The sequence below is a fragment of the Cololabis saira genome, chromosome 14, assembly GCF_033807715.1.
Source record: "Cololabis saira isolate AMF1-May2022 chromosome 14, fColSai1.1, whole genome shotgun sequence".
In the NCBI taxonomy this organism is placed as follows: Eukaryota; Metazoa; Chordata; class Actinopteri; order Beloniformes; family Belonidae; genus Cololabis; species Cololabis saira.
In genome coordinates this window covers 4,767-24,193 of record NC_084600.1, presented here as the reverse complement: position 1 = coordinate 24,193, position 19,427 = coordinate 4,767, and the positions used below count along the sequence as shown (strand labels likewise).

Below are 19,427 nucleotides of genomic sequence, written 5' to 3'. Positions count from 1 at the left end.
TATATATATTTTTTTTTTAACCAAAAAATAAGAATTTTTTGGCAGAAATGATCTGAAGTAATCAGTTTTATGTGACACTATCAGTTATTCACATCTTTACGGAAGAGTATTAGGGCCAGGCAGGAGAAAAATAAAAATAATATTTATTTTAAAGGATTTTTTTTCATTATGCACTTCGAGAAAAATGTCGAAATGTTGAGAATAATGTTGAAGTACAATTTTGAGAAAAAAGTCGAAATGTTGAGAAAAGTCAAAATTCCGTGAATAAATTTGAATGAAATTTCGACTTTATTCACAAAATTTCGACTTTATTCTCGACATTTCGACTTTTTTCTACAAACGTAGCTATCACCACCGGTGAGAATGTGTATGAATGAATAATGGTCTCTGTAAAGCTCTGGATGCCTTGAAGGGCGCTATATAAAACCAAGCCATTATTATTAAAAGTCCAAATGTCGAGAAAAAAGTCCAAATGTTCGACTTTTAGGATATTTGTTTTCTTAAGCTGTAAGCCATGATCAGCAATATTAAAATAATAAAAGGCTTGCAATATTTCAGTTGATTTGTAATGAATCCAGAATGTATGACATTTTTGTATTACAGAAAATAAAGGACTTTATCACAATATTCTAATTTTCTGAAACATATATATATAAAACAACAACACACGCACGCACGCACGCACGCACGCACGCACAAACACATTATGCCAATCCCATAATTCAGGATTATTATACAGATACAGCAGGCTTCCATCAGGCTTCCATCTATATCATATAGTCCCAGTTTACCACTCTAGTCTTTGAAGGATTATTTTTTATTTAATTTTTTTAATAAAACTGCAGTGCATATAATATTCAAAAACTGTCGAAAAGTGCAGTCATTGCAACTTCCACAAAACAGAAAGTGTGTACGTAGCCCCCCTTGGCTGGTTCATGCTTCACGGTTTGGATGCACACAACAACATGCATGATGCCCAAATGAATCAATTATTCATTTATAAAATACATGCAAAGGAATTGTCTTGGTGTTAAGCTGTAAACATTTCTATCTATAATTTTAACAACATGGATTGTCTTTAGCACTGAAAATGTGAGGAAACTCATTCACAAGCTGTCACAGATGCATTAACAGCGCGGAGAAAGTCAACATGTCATCTGAGTGAAGTGGGCCTGAAGCGCACAACGACGTCTCACCGGGGAACGGTGGGAGCCTGGATTTCCACTTATACGGTGCATGAAACATGAACCAGTGTTTCAAAATATAGCTTTTTACAAGGTGAATGAAGAGCTTGTGTGAAACTCACGGAAGACTTTTGTCTGTGTTTCGAGGGGGTCATTGCCTGGGTTCAAGCGGATGATTGGCGGAGGGGTGGGTTTAACAACTGTAGATCCAACAAAGGAGAAATGAAGCCAACAGATTTCAGGAGGAACTATGACATGTTGAACTTTAGCCCTGATATTTTAGTAGCTACATTATGGGCAGAAATATGTGCCACTAGAAACTGAATTTGAATAATTTATATTTGAATTTGAATTACTCAACTTGAATAATTGCATTAAAAAACTGAATCTGAATCACATAATTTGAATTTGTATTGTTTAATTTGAATCATTGCATTGAAAAACTGAATCTACACCCGTTTCCGCAAATCTTCACACACTCCTCAGCAGAAGATTTTCTACAAAACGGCAAGATATAAAACTACACTTTTTACACAGAATGGAGAAAACACAATAGGTTTCGAAATATCTACTGTAGCTCCCATTGGTCGTTTATATCGTTGAAAGAAAGTAGAGGTTATGGTAGGCCAGGGCCGCCGCAAGGGGTGTGTGAACCGTGCGACCGCACGGGGCCTCGCACCCCAAGGGGCCTCGCGCTATGGGCCGTTTTTTTTCTCGTTTTTTCCCTTATAAATATTAACAGTCACGTTCCATTACAGACCTAAATGTGAACTAGTCTGTTCATATCGATAAATATATGATGCGTGTGTCTGTTTTTTTGTTTAATATCAATAAATATATGATGTGCGTGTCTGTTGTTCAATACAACTGATCAGACCAAGCGCAGACACAAGCTGCTCTGATCCAGACGGGTGCAGTTGGAACAAACTGTCACACAATTTCGAGAGAACGAGACGGATTCAGGAAATTTCCATCAGGGGATGAAAAAAGAAAAAAACTAAAGAAAATGGAAGAGTTTAATGCCTCTCTGAAAGGCTCGTTTGATAAATTTGTTACAAAAATCACCGATCCGACTGGGTCTCAAGCAGCCGCAGGGCCCCGCGTTGAGGCAAGCCAAATGATGATGAGGCAGGGGAAGGTATCCAGTATTTTGCTAATTGGAGAGTTAAAATTGTGCATATAGACACCCGATCTGACCCGAAAAAACACAAAATTTCGAGGGCCCCCCCCCGGCCATTTCGCACAGGGCCTTGCAACTCTCCCAGACGGCTCTGTAGTAGGCTACGTGAAAAGAAGTTCTTTGTATCTGCACTCAATTGCTCTTCCTCCGGAAGACCCGGATGTTTGGCACAGTAAAATTGAAATTGAATTGCAAGAACTGAATTTGAATTGTGAGAACTGAATGTAGATTCAGTTTTTCAATGCAATGATTCAAATTAAACAATACAAATTCAAATGATGTGATTCATATTCAGTTTTTTAATACAATTATTCAAGTTGAGCAATTCAAATTCAAATATAAATGATTCAAATTCAGTTTCTAGTGGCACATATTTCTGCCCATACTACATGTACCTCACAAAGGTAACATTTCTCAACAGTACTCTGTTGGTTAGCGGCAAGACAAAAATGTTCCCCTCAATGTGCCAGCTCAAGTACATTTAGTAACAGTAGAGATGAAACTCTGGATTTCACTGTGTTAAATGATGTTTGGAGCTATCTCTGAATGGGAGAGGATGAGTTTACCAGGCACGCGAGGGCTGCTGGTGCTGCTGGCAGCCTGCTGCACCGTGCTGGTCTCTGCAGGACGCTCCTGATTACACGGGTTAAAGAAGTAAGTCACAACAGCAAAAATAACAAGTGACAACTGCATACTGAAATGATCTTACCCTCTGATCTGGTTCTGTAAATGAAAAAGAGATACAGGGATATTAAACCTATGAAGCCATATGATTTGATTTTATTTTTATTTTGTACATGTAAAAGACAACAATTAAAGAGAAGATAAGAAAACAAAACAAAGCATTTCATACTTTAACACTTAATATCTTAATTTACATTTGCAAAAAGGAGTAGGAAGAAGTGTAAACTTATTTAATCCTACCCCCATTCACTAATCATTTATTAACACGTATTTATATTAACTAACTATACTATAATTATACTCACACACTTACCTATACATACATACACATAGTTGAGTATTTCTATATATTTGTACACACGTGTCCATATAGATATTTATATAAATATACTTATTTACACCATACTATCTCTATATTAACTCCATCTGCTCTATATCAATATATATCTACTTACACACGTATTCACACACATACACATATACAGGACTGTCTCAGAAAATTAGAATATTGTGATAAAGTCCTTTATTTTCTGTAATGCAATTAAAAAAACAAAAATGTCATACATTCTGGATTCATTACAAATCAACTGAAATATTGCAGCCTTTTATTATTTTAATATTGCTGATTATGGCTTACAGTTTAAGATTAAGATTCCCAGAATATTCTGATTTTATGACATAGGATATAGGATGAGTTTTCTTAAGCTGTAAACCATGATCAGCAATATTAAAATAATAAAAGGCTTGCAATATTTCAGTTGATTTGTAATGAATCCAGAATGTATGACATTTTTGCATTACAGATAATAAAGGATTTTATCACAATATTCTAATTTTCTGAGACAGTCCTGTATTTACATATATACACCCATACATGATCAGTATGAAAGACATATAATTGGCGTTTGGAGTATTCCAGGGCTTACCATCAATGTCCATCTTGAGTGGAAAGATGGAGCCGGGGAAGGTGAAGGTCTCTGTAATACTTTGGAAAGAGTATCCTTTCCCAGCAGGACAGATCTGACGGAAAGCCACTGTACACCACACGGAGGAGGAAAAGGGACTTTAATGTTACTTTATTTCACTGTGTTCAAACCTAGTGTGCTGAGAAAATAAATAACTTCCTGGAGTTGAAACTTTGTTTTGAAAGAAATTACACCTTCTTCCAGCGTGTTGTAAAAAAAATTAAAATACAAAAAATTATATATATTACGGAAGAGTATTAGGGCCAGGCAGGAGAAAAATAAAAACAATATTTTAGAGGAAGAAGATTTTTTTTTGTCATTATCCACTTTGAAAAAATGTCGAAATGTCGAGATTAATGTCGGAGTACAATTTCGAGAAAAAAGTCGAAATGTTGAGAAAAAAGTCGAAATTTCGACTTTATTCTTGAAATTGTATTTCAACATTAATCTCGACATTTCGACTTTTTTCTCGAAGTGCATAATGAAAAAAAATCTTCCCCTCTCAAATATCTTTTCTCATGCATGGCCCTAATACTCTAATACTATACTAATAATACTCTAATCTAGCCCTGTTGTAAAAATGTCTGAGCACTTCAAGATAAGAACCAGGAGATCCAGTTCAAAGTTCATTTAACTGGGATGGAAAATGTGTGAGAACATTTTTAAGAACTTCTTTGCTCACTCACTCAACTACCCACCTAACGAAGATACAATGTGTTTGAGGCCAGAAAGATAAATGCCCACGTAACATAACCTAACAAAAGCTGCATTTTTGACTGCAGGAAACGCACAAGAGTCTTTTATGAGTGTCTTCTTCTCAACTACCACGGAAACCAGTAGCCAAACAGAGTCAAAGGAAGAAATTTTACTTCAAAAATAGCTCTGGTGAGGAGGGACTGTTGAGATCGACTCGAACCTTCACGATGGAGCTATAAATATTTCTGACTGGTCAAGTATTGACAGGATCTTATTTCGGCCTCTCTGTCGGAGTCATCTCACATTTAAATCCCCAGCAGCACTCAAAAAGTCTATTACATCCTGCTGGCTAAACTGACATCATCCAGGAAGTGGCAAAACATGCAGTCCCTCAAATGAGCGTTAGAAAGAAAAAAAGAAAGCCTTAGATCTGTTGAAGTCCTTGAGGCAATTGGTTGGTTCGTTGGTTCGTTAGTTTATTTCGAACATGTATAAAAAACAAGAAAAAAGACAAGAAAACAAATACAGGTGGGCATTCCACCACATAAAGAAAAAAACCAACATCAAAACACATATTTCAAGTTACATGTTCGAAAAGGAGTGGGAGGAAGTATAAACTTATTTAATCCCACCCCGTTTTCACAACTAAACATAAATGATATGTCTGTATTTATCTTTTATACTATACACTAATTTGTATAAATATATATAATTTAAAAAAAATAACCTGTTTAATACAAGATGTAAGCTCTATCATAAATATAATACAACTATGATATATATATAATACGTATATCTACGTATATAAACATACAAAGACAACATGACAAAATAGCAGAACACACACAGCTTTAAACTTTAATCTTTAAACACAGTCTTCACTTTTATACCTCAAATAAACCATTTCTTTATATTTCTTCTTAAATTGTTTTATTTTTGTACATTCTTTTAACTCCAAATTCAAACCACTCCACAGTTTAATTCCACAAACTGATACACAAAAACGTATTTTTGTTGTACGCATGAATAAAGATTTGAAGTTTAGGTTTCCCCTTAAATTATACCCCCTTCCCTCCCAATGAATAAATTCTGAATGTTATCCGGTAGCGAATGATTTTTTGCTTTAACCATTACTTGTGCAGATTGAAATGCCACTAGATCCATGAATTTTAGTACTTTAGACTGTAAGAATAGTGAGTTAGTGTGATCTCGATATCCAGCCTTATGAATGTATCGTATTGCTCTTTTGAAGTACGAGTAATGAGTGTAACCTGGTTTTATAATTATTGCCCCAAATTTCTGCACAGTAAGTGAAATATGGAAGAACTAGTGAACAGTAAAGAATGTGGAGGGCCCTGTGATCCAGAACCTGTTTTGCTCTGATGATACTAGCAAAACAAGAATATTTGCAGCAATATTGCTGCAGAACAAAGAAAATGCTACATTCAACGTGTTAACGGTGCAGCACAGAGCAGTGTCTTGCTGTTGCAGGTAATGCAGATGATTGATGTACACTAAAGCCTGAATTATGGTTCTGCGTTACACCAACGCAGAGCCTACGGCGTAGGCTCAGCCTATGGCGTAGGCTCTGCGTTGGTGTAACACAGAACCATAATTCAGCCTTAACGCGCGTGCACTTGTCAGTTTTTTTTTCGTCTTTTCAACTGAGCATGCAAACACATAAACTGAGGGTGCAATGCATGCTTATGCACCCTCGTAGAACCGGGCCTGAAGTAAACTTTTACTGACTGAAATGTTGAGTGAAAATGTCTCACCTGTGCCCACCTGAGGACACTTCCCACAGCCGTGGCCCCAGGCCTTGCCCACCGTGCAGCAGCACATCTCCCTGGTGATCTGCGTGGGCAGCGGGTACTCACAGCCCCGGGACTCCGACGCAATCAGGAAGCACTGAGCCTGCTCGGACTCTAACACATCCACAGGCTTTCATTAGACACGGCTTCATCGTCATGGAAAAGTCCCAATCTGGGAGGAAAAGGTCTTCTCCCTCCAGTGGACATGCAGCAAAAAAAAGTGAGGACAAGGACGAAGCCGAGGCCTCGGACTCACCAACACATCGGTTCCTCTCCAGGACAAAACCGGACTTGCAGGAACATTTAAAGCTGCCCAGCGTATTGAGACAATCTCCGTTCTGACAGACACCCTGCATGGAGCACTCGTTGATGTCTTCACGGTACGGAAAAACAGAAGAACAACGACACAAGACAGCAGTTTTTTGTTTGTTTTTTTCACAAGGGAACAACAGTTTTCTTCAGTACATGAGAGCAGCTCCAGAACCGGGATTTTAAGATTTTTTTCACATGTCTCAAAAGAGTAGAAAACAAAAATGCAAGTAAAATAAGTCTAGACATTGCTCGTTATTTGTTATTCTAATTTAATAATTCCTCTCCTTTTTCTATGCTCCATTATGTGAATTTAAATGCTTAATTTATTTTGTTAATCATATGCACCTTTTCATTCTTAGAGCACCTTGCTTTTTGTTTTTTGTATTCCTTACAAGAATCCCCCTTTTTTCCTTTCTTTTCATATTGCATTTTACGGAAGAGTATTAGGGCCATGCAGGAGAAAAAATATTTGAGAGGGGGTGATTTTTTTTTATTGTGCACTTCGAGAAAAAAGTCGAAATTTCGTGAATAAAGTTGAAAAGTCGAGATTAATGTTGAAGTATAATTTCGAGAAAAAAGTCGAAATTTCGTGAATAAAGTCGAAATGTCGAGAAAAAAGTTGAAAAGTCGAGATTAATGTTGAAGTATAATTTCGAGAAAAAAGTCGAAATGTCGAGAAAAAAGTCAAAATGTTGAGAAAAAAGTCCAAATTTCGAGAATAAAGTCGAAATGTTGAGAAAAAAGTCGAAATGTTGAGAAAAAAAGTCGAAATTTTAAGAAAAAAGTCCAAATGTCGAGAGAAAAGTCGAAAAGGTGAGATTAATTTTGAAGTACAATTTCGAGAAAAAAGTGGAAATGTCGAGAAAAAAGTCAAAATTTCGTGAATAAAGTCGAAATGTTGAGAAAAAATACTTTTTTATTTTTTTCTCGAAATTGTATTTCAACATTAATCTCGACATTTTTTTCTCGAAGTGCACAATAAAAAAAAATCTTCCACTTTTCGATTTTTTTTCTCTTGCCTGGCCCTAATATGTAGCATTTAAATTGATATTTGTCCATTATCCTCTTTGAGTGTTTATATATTTGTAAGCGTTTGTAAGTTGAAAAGAAAAAAAGCTGCAGAACTGAGCCAGCGTTACCTTGACAGTGAGTGTTGTTGAACCTTTTATAACCTTGTGGGCAGGTGGAGCCGTACTCTTCCACAATGGTCTGTTTGACTGATGCATCTGAGGGGAGACGGAGAAAACAAATCACCAAAGTTCTCCAGACAAATGATATCAAATCAATTTGTAAAACTCACGGTTTAAAAAATAAAAATAAAGTAATGTTGGTACAGTATGAGCATTTTCCTTATCACTGACTATTGAGCATAGAGGCTTTGGGAAGTCTTTAAAATGTTGAATAAAAGGCAACAAATAGAACAAAAGGAAAGAAAGTTCAGCTCACGGTGTGGATGAGTGAAAATGTACACCAAAGAAAATTCCTAGTACAAAACTTCTGAAACATACAGAAGCATTTAGGATTCAGCTAAGTAGATTAACTTCCACTGGATGTTTAGCCTCAACCTTTAAGAGCCCACAAGGCATTTCCTGCAAACCTTGAGTCTTAATGAAATTCTTCCACATCCACGCATTACTACTTTCACCACATTTCACCTGTACAAACAAATGCGAGACCATCAAAGTTTCTGCAGAAAACATCTGCCAAAGTGGGTTTTTTGGTATATATATATACAATTTTAACTAAAAACCAAGGACCAAAAGGTGTAGACGTCATAAGCGTCATAAGCCTAAGCTTATGACGCCTACCCTTTTCACAAGAAAAATAAAAATGTTAGCTTTTATAAACTAACGCATTTGGGATTTAGAGAATGAAACAAAATTCATAAATAAATCCCTATGAGAAGTTGCTGGAGTATAAAAAAAATAACTGTAAATAAACATACAGCATATTCCACATGTCATTACTAAATATCATTCCATACAGTATATATACATACATGCACATACACATACATATACCTACACATATACATACATACACACACACGCGCATACTGTATGTATATATATATATATATATACATACATACATATACACACACATACATACATATATACAGGACTGTCTCAGAAAATTAGAATATTGTGATAAAGTTCTTTATTTTCTGCAATTAAATGATTAAATGCAATTAAAAAAACAAAAATGTCATACATTCTGGATTCATTACAAATGAAATATTGCAAGCCTTTTATTATTTTATCATTATATTATTAATAATATAATAATAATATTATTATTATATATTATTATATTATATTATTATTATATTATGGTTTACAGTTTAAGATTAAGATTCCCAGAATATTCTAATTTTTTCAGATAGGATATTTGAGTTTTCTTAAGCTGTAAGCCATGATCAGCAATATTAAAATAATAAAAGGCTTGCAATATTTCAGTTGATTTGTAATGAATCCAGAATGTATGACATTTTTGTTTTTGTAATTGCATTACAGAAAATCACTATATTCTAATTTTCTGAGACAGTCCTGTACATACATACATACATACATACATACATACATACATACATACATACATACATACATACATACATACATACATACATACATACATACATACATACATACATACATACATACATACATACATACATACATACATACATTAAAACCTCATGAATTCATAAAACTCTGCTATCTTCATCTTATTCTTGATCAGAACAGCGTGGCGTGTTCTGCAAGGGACCGGACACATGTTGGGTCGTTTTATAACAAAGATGTGGGAACACAGCACATAGTAAAAACTATCCACGGCTCACCTTGCCATTTTCAAGAAAAGGGAGGGGCCTAACATTGAACTGGTGTGTGACAAAACCCACAGCAGTCTGGGCGAGAACCCAGTCATCTACAGGCTCACCAGATGTACAGTATCGGGTTTTGTCAAAGGCCACATTGTCTGAGCCAGAACTGAGACGGAATAATACCAGAGTGGAAAAATGCGAGTAGCCAAGATATTCTTGAAATTCAATCTTCAGCAGAGTGATGACAGTCCTGCGCCGGGCAGGCCCATAGGAACATGCTTAAGTAGAGGGTTATTTTCCACATTCTCTTTTTCTGTCCCACCGTCTGAGTGTTATTCCCATAATTTCTTCTGTTTTCTCCTTCTCAACGTTTCACTGACTCACCTTACCGCTGCCTTTCACCTACATATTCAAAGTCGTTCTTATGGGACTAAGAAGTATTTGTTTCAATCCAGGGCCATCATTTCATAAGGTAGCAGGTATAAACTGGCAGGATACTTGAAATGTTTTATTCAGTAAAAACCTCCTCTCAGAAACGTGAAGGACGATGAGCGGAGGAAAATGTTCCCAAAGAATATGATAAGGAAGCAATTTTCTACATATACATTAAAAAACAAACTCGGGATACACGAGGAAATCTGGAAACCATTTAATCAATTCATTAAAAAAGGAGATATACAATACCGTTCAAAAGTTTGGGGTCACATTGAAATCTGGAGCATCACATTTGTGGGGTCAATTAAACGTTCAAAATGGCCAGAAAAAGAGAAATTTCATCTGAAACTCGACAGTCTATTCTTGTTCTTAGAAATGAAGGCTATTCCATGCGAGAAATTGCTAAGAAATTGAAGATTTCCTACAACGTGTACTACTCCCTTCAGAGGACAGCACAAACAAGCTCTAACCAGAGTAGAAAAAGAAGTGGGAGGCCGCGTTGCACAACTGAGCAAGAAGATAAGTACAATAGAGTCTCTAGTTTGAGAAAAAGACGCCTCACAGGTCCCCAACTGGCATCTTCATTAAATAGTACCCGCAAAACACCAGTGTCAACATCTACACTGAAGAGGCGGCTGCAGGATTCTGGGCTTCAGGGCAGAGTGGCAAAGAAAAAGCCGTATCTGAGACTGGCCAATAAAAGAAAAAGATTGAGATGGGCAAAAGAACACAGACATTGGACAGAGGAAGACTGGAAAAAAGTGTTGTGGACGGATGAATCCAAGTTTGAGGTTTTTGGATCACAAAGAAGAACGTTTGTGAGACGCAGAACAAATGAAAAGATGCTGGAAGAATGCCTGACGCCATCTGTTAAGCACGGTGGAGGTAATGTGATGGTCTGGGGTTGCTTTGGTGCTGGTAAGGTGGGAGATTTGTACAGGGTAAAAGGGATTCTGAATAAGGAAGGCTATCACTCCATTTTGCAACGCCATGCCATACCCAGTGGACAGCGCTTGATTGGAGCCAATTTCATCCTACAACAGGACAATGACCCTAAACGCACCTCCAAATTGTGCAAGAACTATTTAGAGCAGAAGCAGCTGGTATTCTATCGGTAATGGAGTGGCCAGCGCAGTCACCAGATCTGAACCCCATTGAGCTGTTGTGGGAGCAGCTTGACCGTATGGTACGCAAGAAGTTCCATCCAACCAATCCAACTTGTGGGAGCTGCTTCTGGAAGCGTGGGGTGCAAGTTCTCCAGATTACCTCAACAAATTAACAGCTAGAATGCCAAAGGTCTGCAATGCTGTAATTGCTGCAAATGGAGGATTCTTTGACGAAAGTAAAGTTTGATGTAAAAAAAATCTTATTTCAAATACAAATCATTATTTCTAACCTTGTCAATGTCTTGACTTGTCTTGATGTTTTATTCATTTCACAACGTATGGTGGTGAATAAGTGTGACATTTCATGGAAAACACAAAATTGTTAGTGTACAGTAGGTGCTTCTACGGGAGGAAAATGCAGGGCAGGAACCTAAATATCAAAGTAGTGGTGAAGCTCGGAAGGGGAAGGGTCTTGGAGGGCGACAGCAAAAGAGTCATTTTTGTTTATGTGTAAGTTTTGTTTATGTATATCTTTAATTTGCTAGAGTTACCATTGGACTGTACTTACAAAACTGTCATATTCTACTTTGTACTAATTTTGGACCTTATAAGAAGAGAGATGTAAAGAGAGAATGGATGTGGGTTGGGATGGGGGGAGGTTAAGACTGATAAATTAAAAGTTGTTGTGAAATGTCCTTTATAATAATATCCTGTATGTGAATAAAAAATCAATAAAGATATTGTTAAAAAAAAAGAAAGCATTTTTCGCCCTTTTACATCTGAAATTTACTTATTAGGGCCAAACTAAGACAAAACAATTTTTGGAAATCACGAGAATAAAGTCATAATGTTGCGAGAATAAAGTCGTAATTTACGAGAATAAAGTCGTAATATTATGAGAATAAAGTCATAATGTTGCGAGAATAAAGTCGTAATTTAAGAGAATAAAGTCGTAATATTATGAGAATAAAGTCGTAATATTACGAGAATAAAGTCGTAATATTACGAGAATAAAGTCGTAATATTACGAGAATAAAGTCGTAATATTATGAGAATAAAGTCGTGATTTACGAGAATAAAGTGGTAATTTATGAGAACTCTAATAGGAAGAGCTTCTTCTCCCTGTGTTAAAATGAGGAATATTGAGCATCTTGTGAAGTTATATTTTGGTATCGGTTTCACAAATAAGGAAATACTAAATCTTTTGGCACATCAGCATCAAATTATTATCAGTATAAGGACTTTAAAACGAATGTGCAAACGACTGTGTGTATTTCGAAGAAGGAACCACACAGACTTGGAAGAAATTGCGTTGAATGGCAGCAGATGGAACGACCGCTAGCCTTGCAGTCACCTATACTATACTATACTATACTATACTATACTATACTATACTATACTATACTATACTATACTATACTATACTATACTATACCAGACAGCTCCTCTTCCATAAAAGACGTATGTGCTCTTCCTGTTAGAGTTCTCATAAATTCTCAAAAATTACGATTTTAGTCTCATAATATTATGACTTTATTCTCATAATTTCCAATTTTCTTTTGTCTTAGTTTGGCCGTAATACTCCGTTGTAGAAATTCAACTGAAAGGAGGAAGTAAAAGAAGACTCACTTGGTAATTTGGGGCACTGATAACACTTGTTCTGTCCCCATGAGTTCCCCACGCTGCCACAACAATCCTCCTGGTTGGTCAGGACAGGAAGTGGGGTGCTGTTGCACTAAAGATGGAGAAACGGGGTCATGTGGTGGCCAATACGAGCACGTATACACAAGCCTGGTCACGTGTTAGCAAACCCACGGCCTGTTTGGGGGTGGTCTCCTGGAAGCAGCGGCCCTTGGGCTTGTGTCGTGGTGGGATGAAGCGTTGTCCCGTCTTGTGAGGAGGCTTGACGTCTGATTGGTCGTGAGACTGAATCACCACGGAGGTGTCGGGCGTGTGGTGGACACGTACGTTGATCTGCACTGGAGACACAGGAAAAAAAAAGATATCAGAAGAATGAGACACACCCCAAGAATCCCAGAGTGAGACCCGCTGAGGCGACAGACAGATACTTTTTATTTTTATTTTATCCTTTATTTATCCAGGAAAGTCCCATTGAGATACAATATCTCTTCTGCCAGGGAGTCCTGGTCAAGATGGCAGCAGAAAAATAAATTCAGTTTCATATAAAAGAAAATACATACAAGGACAAGTAACTTTACAAAAAAAATAAAAACCTATCAAAACAAGAGACAAACAAACATAAAACATACAAGGATCAGAAAGATAAAAATAATTCATGACAAATAATGACACTTGATTAAAAACAATGACATTGTTCTGTGAAAACTGATTTTAACATGTTTGAACATGTTAAGAGAGGGTAAATATTTAAGGTTGAGTATGTGTTGTAGCTCATTCCAAGCTTGCGGTGCATAAAAGGAAAAGGCTGATTTACCAACTCTGTTCGAGTGCTTGTTTTCTCTGATGATCTAGTGTTATAGCTACTAGAGTAATATTTTAATAAATTGGATATGTACAGCAGTAGTTTACCCAGTAATGCTTTTGCAATAAATATTAACATATGTGATTTTCTCCTTAGACTCAGTGAAGTCCATTCAACCATTTGATACAAATTACAATGATGTGTACGTGCACTTGAGCCAGTTACAAACCGCAAGGCAGCATGATAAACTACATCCAGTTTTTTCAAAAGAAATGAAGATGCATGCATGTAAATTACATCACCATAGTCTAATACTGACAAAAAGGTACTTTATACTAGGGCTGTTCGATTTTGCCCAAAAATAAAATCTCGATTTTTTTCTCTCAAAATCCGATTTTCGATTACGATTACGATTATTTTGTGAATTGACAAAAGGCAAAGAAATGATTTCAAATATGCTGTTTTTTTATTGAACATTTGCCCCATTGGGCTTTAAGTGCAAACTTTGCTCTTATTAAACCAAAAATTAATGAATAAAGTGCAAAACTCTGTAAAATAAGTTGAAAAAAAGTTTTAAAAAATATAATGAAATATAAAGTTTTATCTCTGAAAAAAAAAATCAGCAAATCAGCACTTGCAAACATACAGTAAGTTATATTTCCAATTAAATAAAACAAGACATTTTCTAATTAAACTAAACTGGGTCTTTGCATGCTAAATAATAATGAACCCATGAAGGAGGTAGAGGTGTGTAATGTCAGTCATTACATTTGCTATTCACATTTGCAAGTTTTTTGCAAGGAACACGAGCCGGTCTACCGCATCTGGCTTGAGGGATGCCCGGTGGCATGTTACAACGCCCCCTCCTACACTAAAGAGCCTCTCCTATGGGGCACTTGTCGCAGGTATTGAGAGGTATTTCCATCAATCAATCATTAATATGTGTGCAGACAAGGTAAAAAAAAAAGTGAAAAATCGATTTTACGATTTTCATGTTTTAACATCGTTCTAATTACATAATCGCGATTACGATTTAAAATCGATTAATCGAACAGCCCTACTTTGTACCAATCTTTTTCTTGCACGAAAATAAAAACCTAACTTTGGTCTTAACTTTTTTAGGAGGCTATCAATATAAACATCAAAGGTCAACTTATCATCCAGCCAGATCCCAAGGTATTTAATAGATATAGATTATAGATATAGATACCCTCGGATGAGTGGTGCCCCGCCTGCGACAGAGGCAGGGTGAACACGGAGTGTGTTTGAGCGAGCTGGGTCCGCCCCAGGCCTGAGGAATCCAGCAGCTTCTGGCCGCCAGGCTTCAGCGGGACGGAGTAGATGGGCTGCTTGTTGCCGCGTGCCGCCTGAGCTTGCTGCGTCTGGTGGAGTGGGAACTGGCAGAGGCGGCCGGTGAAGCCAGGAGGGCAGAGGCAGTGCTTCCTGGAGCTGCACACGCCTCCATTCATGCAGGTCAGGGGACACACCACTGCAGAGAGAGACACAAGACAGCAAGGGTCACCAACTATGTTTGTCAGAGGGCCAGAATTTTTTTTTTTTTTTTTGAGCATACACATAATTAAAACATTTATTGCAGTATAAAACACCCTCACAACTGACAAACATAGTGTGAGAAGCAAATCACTACAACCAACTTAATCTTTTTATATTGTGACATAAATTTGAAAGTGCTTTACAAACTGAATGTTACTTTAATACGCAACTCAATTCTACCCAAAACCCCCCGCTCCTCCCCCAAAACAGAAGAAAACAAAACAAAAGGGGGCCAGAATTTTACCGGGGCAGACACCTTGGGGGCCGGACCCTCAAATACATTTTTTTTAATAAAAATCACATTTTTGCATAACATTATTTGATGTTTATTGTTTATATTTTTTTCCATTTCATTACAAAACTGAAGGCATTTTTAGCCTTTATGAGTCAAGCCTGAATTATGGTTCTGTGTTAAACCAACGCAGAGCCTACTGTTGCGGTGACGCCGTCATGAACACTTCGGACTTCTCCGTCACTGCATTTCGCTGCGGTGCAAAACCCCCCCAGAGCGCTAGTTGATACTTTGTTTAGCTTCCGTTTTTTCTGGTCACAGTGAATCAAAGAGATAAGGACAACTATTTTGCAAAAAAACAATAAAAAAAATCACACACACACGAAGAAAAGAGCGCTGAAAGTTCACTCCTGCTTCACGAACCGGAACCGGAAATGCGTTGCTGCCAAGCAAACCAATCACAGTCCTCTTGGACTGTGTTGGGTCTGCGTCGCCTCAACGTGTAGTTACATTTTTTGGGAGGTCCACGTCAGGCTACGGCGTAGGATACGGAGAGACTCCCGCATAGCCGTGTACCCTACAGCGTAGGTTTAACACAGAACCATAATTCAACCTTAAGTCTCCTGTCACCTACACCCAGTACTCGAGCTGTAAAAAAAAATCAGGGGGGATGGTGGATTTTATCATATGGGGACAGATAATTTGTGCTGATTACAAATAATATAATATATTACAAATAATAGCAGTGACCAAAACACCTGCAGAAATACTGCAGGAATGACATAGCAGCAGTTAAATGCAGCCTTCTGTAAGCTTTAAATATCCACTGGGCTTACATCAAATACATCAAAACACAACAATAAAAAACACTTTTCTGAACTTATCAATATGATTCTGTCCTTCACAGGATAAGTAAAATGGATCACTGCAAAAACTCAAAATCTTAACAAGAATATTTGTCTTATTTCTAGTTAAAATGTCTCATTTTAGTAAAAAAAAATCTCATTACACTTAAAACAAGACTCATCACTGGAAAAGACAACAATTTTCACCTGTTTCAAGTAGATTTTTACTTAAAATAAGTAGAAAAATCTGCCAGTGGAACAAGATTTATTTGCTTGTAATAAGAAGATAAATCTTGTCCCGCTGGCAGATTTTTCTACTTATTTCAAGTGAAAATGTACTTGAAACAAGTGACAATTGTCAAATAAGTTATTTTTCTGGACTCTAAATGTTGAAATAGCAGTAAAACCACATTCATTGATGAAATGACATAAGGGATGGAAAGGAGGGATGGCAGTTTTACAGGGGGGATGATTTGGACTGTTTTTATTTCAGGGGGGATGCCATCCCCCCTCATCCCCCCTCATTCCCCCTCAACTCCAGTACTGTTCGTAATGTATAGAGTCATAAATGGTGGGGATTACTGATAGTTAAGGGTCTCAGTTGTTGCTGTTTTCAGTTGCTTTAATAGTGTGGACCACATGATGTTTTCTCTTTGATCCTCATAATTATGGAATCCAGTCGCGGGCCGGGTTAGACGGTTTGGCGGGCCGGATTCGGCCAATTGATGATCACTGGAATACAGAAACCAAATTGGAAATTTGGTAAGAAAACTCAAAATTGCACACATCCATGGCAAGTGTGGGATCATAATGTGGAAGACAACATCTATGAACTTTTATTTACATGCTTCATCAGGCTGAAACTGTTGGTTTAGATCGAATGGATCCAATTTATATGATCTGTAAAATGAAGACATCTAGCCTGGTTCTCTCAGTATCCAGTCTGCGACTGGACAGACAGTATACGTACATGTTCAAGGAAGAAAGACTGAAAAGCTCGCGGCATATGCAGGGCCATTTAAAATATTCCCTTTGAACTGGAGCTCTATAAAGATCACATGAGCGTGACGGACCTACAGGTCGCTCCAGCCAGTCAGCCGAGCAGGAAAGCAGGTAAAGCCATTGATCTGTGTAACAGCTTCATTCTGGCATATGGGAAAGATCTTGAAGACTGTGGGAAAACTCCTGGTGAGAAGTTCCTGAGATATACACTATTCCCAGCAGTTTCACTGCTCCTTCCATTGTGTTACTTTTGAAAGCCTCACCAGCAGAACAATGAGAGGAAAGCAAAAGAGCAGGATCGTGAGCAAAGCGCCAAGCAGCCTCCAGACAGAGGTTAAACCAAACCAAACAGAAAGTGTTCCTGCTGTGTTGAGGTTCAGCCATGCAGGGAACCTCACACCAGCAGAGATGCTGTGGCTAGGGCTGGGGATTCATTCAATCGATTCGATTCCGATTCTTAAGACTCAGAATCGATTATCAAGATTTGATTCGATCTGATTCGATTCGATTCCGATATTGATTTGGGTTCGTGTTATTAAAACTGTTTTTTCAGCTTTTGCATGAATTATATGACATGTAGTTGTGAAACATATTAATACTAGTATTATATTGAGATTCAACAGCAAGTATTGGCAGCTAATGATGCTGTAAGGACCAATCAGCTCCCAGAATGCTGATAGAACTGCTTTCAGAAACATTGTGGGTCAGAATTACCAAACAGATCCAGGGCAGCAAACAGAGTCGTATGAAATCGCTTTTATTTTTTCACACATTCCGTTAAAATTCTTTCCATTTTCGGTCTATTTTGGGTTTTTAATTTTTGAGAATTCGTTTTTCAGCATTTTATGCAAATATTACCCCATGGCAGTATATAAAGTAATGAAATATAGACAATTTATGCAATTATAACTTAAAACCTGAATGTTTTCATTCCTTTAAACATATTTAAAGCGAAAAACATGGCACCAGTTATTCTTATGTCCAACAAAACATTCCTTTTTTTGGGCATAAACAAAAAAATACCAAAAGTTGTAATATAATCATGAAAAAGAATTGATCTTTAGACATACAAATCGATTTTTAGGAATTAATATGAGAATGGATTTTTTCAACACAGGCCTGGCTGTGTTCTGCTTCGTGTTCACAGATACCAGCGCCAGCATCACTGTGAACAATATCCTTACGTTTCCACGGTAAACCATGCAGAAAAAATATGTCCAGAAGAAAATACAAAATGAGACAATACCAAAACTGGAAAAATTAAAGTCAGTTTATCAAGTGATAGAAAAGTAAAAGTAAGTAAAAAGGAAGCTGACGAAGCAGTGAACGGCCAGGAAAACTGAGGACAAATGAGAATGTCCTCAGTTAAATGTCTACACAGTCTTCCTCATGATAAATTACAAAATGACAAATGTGAAGGTTGTGTCTGCCTCCGACTGGAAGCTGCTGATGGATTTCCCCGTTGTCCCAGCAGGGAAGGGTTCCAGGTCACTTCTCAAGCCTGTCCCAGGGTGGACAAATGAGGACAGTTGAACCAGGAGCAGCATCCCATGTGGAGCCGAGCTCTTTTCTTATTTCACTTGCAGACACATTGCTGTTACTACGGAAGAGTATTAGGGCCAGGCAGGAGAGAAATAAAAATAATATTTTAGAGGAGGAAGATTTTTTTTTTCATTATGCACTTTGAGAAAAAAGTCGAAATGTCGAGAAAAAAGTCGAAATGTCGATAATAATGTTCAAGTACAATTTCAAGAAAAAAGTCGAAATGTTGAGAAAAAAGGCGAAATTTCGACTTTATTCACAAAATTTCAACTTTATTCTTGAAATTGTATTTCATCATTAATCTCGACATTTCGACTTTTTTCTTGACATTTCAACTTTTTTCTCAAAGTGCACAATAAAAAATTTTTTCCCCTCTCAAATATTTTTTCTCCTGCATGGCCCTAATACTCTTCCGTATGTGTTTGATTCTGATATTTACATTTATTTTCCACCTCAAAAAGTTGAAATGTCGAGAAAAAAGTCGAAATGTCGAGAATAATGTTGAAGTACAATTTCAAGAAAAAAGTCGAAATGTTGAGGAAAAAGTCGAAATGTCGAGAATAATGTTGAAATGTTGAGAGAAAAAAGGCGAAATTTTGACTTTATTCTTGA

At 37.1% G+C, this 19,427-nt stretch overlaps 1 protein-coding gene across 4 annotated transcripts in view; it reads right to left on the bottom strand.

Annotated features, from left to right (window-relative positions):
• The window catches only part of LOC133459430 (latent-transforming growth factor beta-binding protein 3-like), a 43,091-nt gene extending 27,967 nt beyond the window's left edge, over positions 1 to 15,124 (bottom strand). For all 4 annotated transcript variants that reach the window (XM_061739332.1, XM_061739334.1, XM_061739333.1 and 1 more), the window contains exons 1-10: positions 14,851 to 15,124; positions 13,013 to 13,176; positions 12,827 to 12,932; positions 7,972 to 8,058; positions 6,777 to 6,893; positions 6,485 to 6,634; positions 3,975 to 4,082; positions 3,074 to 3,087; positions 2,931 to 2,997; positions 1,307 to 1,384 (exon numbers count right to left, since the gene is read on the bottom strand). In XM_061739332.1, coding sequence (XP_061595316.1) covers positions 1,307 to 1,384; positions 2,931 to 2,997; positions 3,074 to 3,087; positions 3,975 to 4,082; positions 6,485 to 6,634; positions 6,777 to 6,893; positions 7,972 to 8,058; positions 12,827 to 12,932; positions 13,013 to 13,176; positions 14,851 to 15,109 — 1,150 coding nt within the window. In that variant the 5' untranslated portion in view covers positions 15,110 to 15,124. The remainder of the gene's footprint in view (positions 1 to 1,306; positions 1,385 to 2,930; positions 2,998 to 3,073; positions 3,088 to 3,974; positions 4,083 to 6,484; positions 6,635 to 6,776; positions 6,894 to 7,971; positions 8,059 to 12,826; positions 12,933 to 13,012; positions 13,177 to 14,850) is intronic.
• Between the last annotated feature and the right edge of the window lie 4,303 nt (positions 15,125 to 19,427).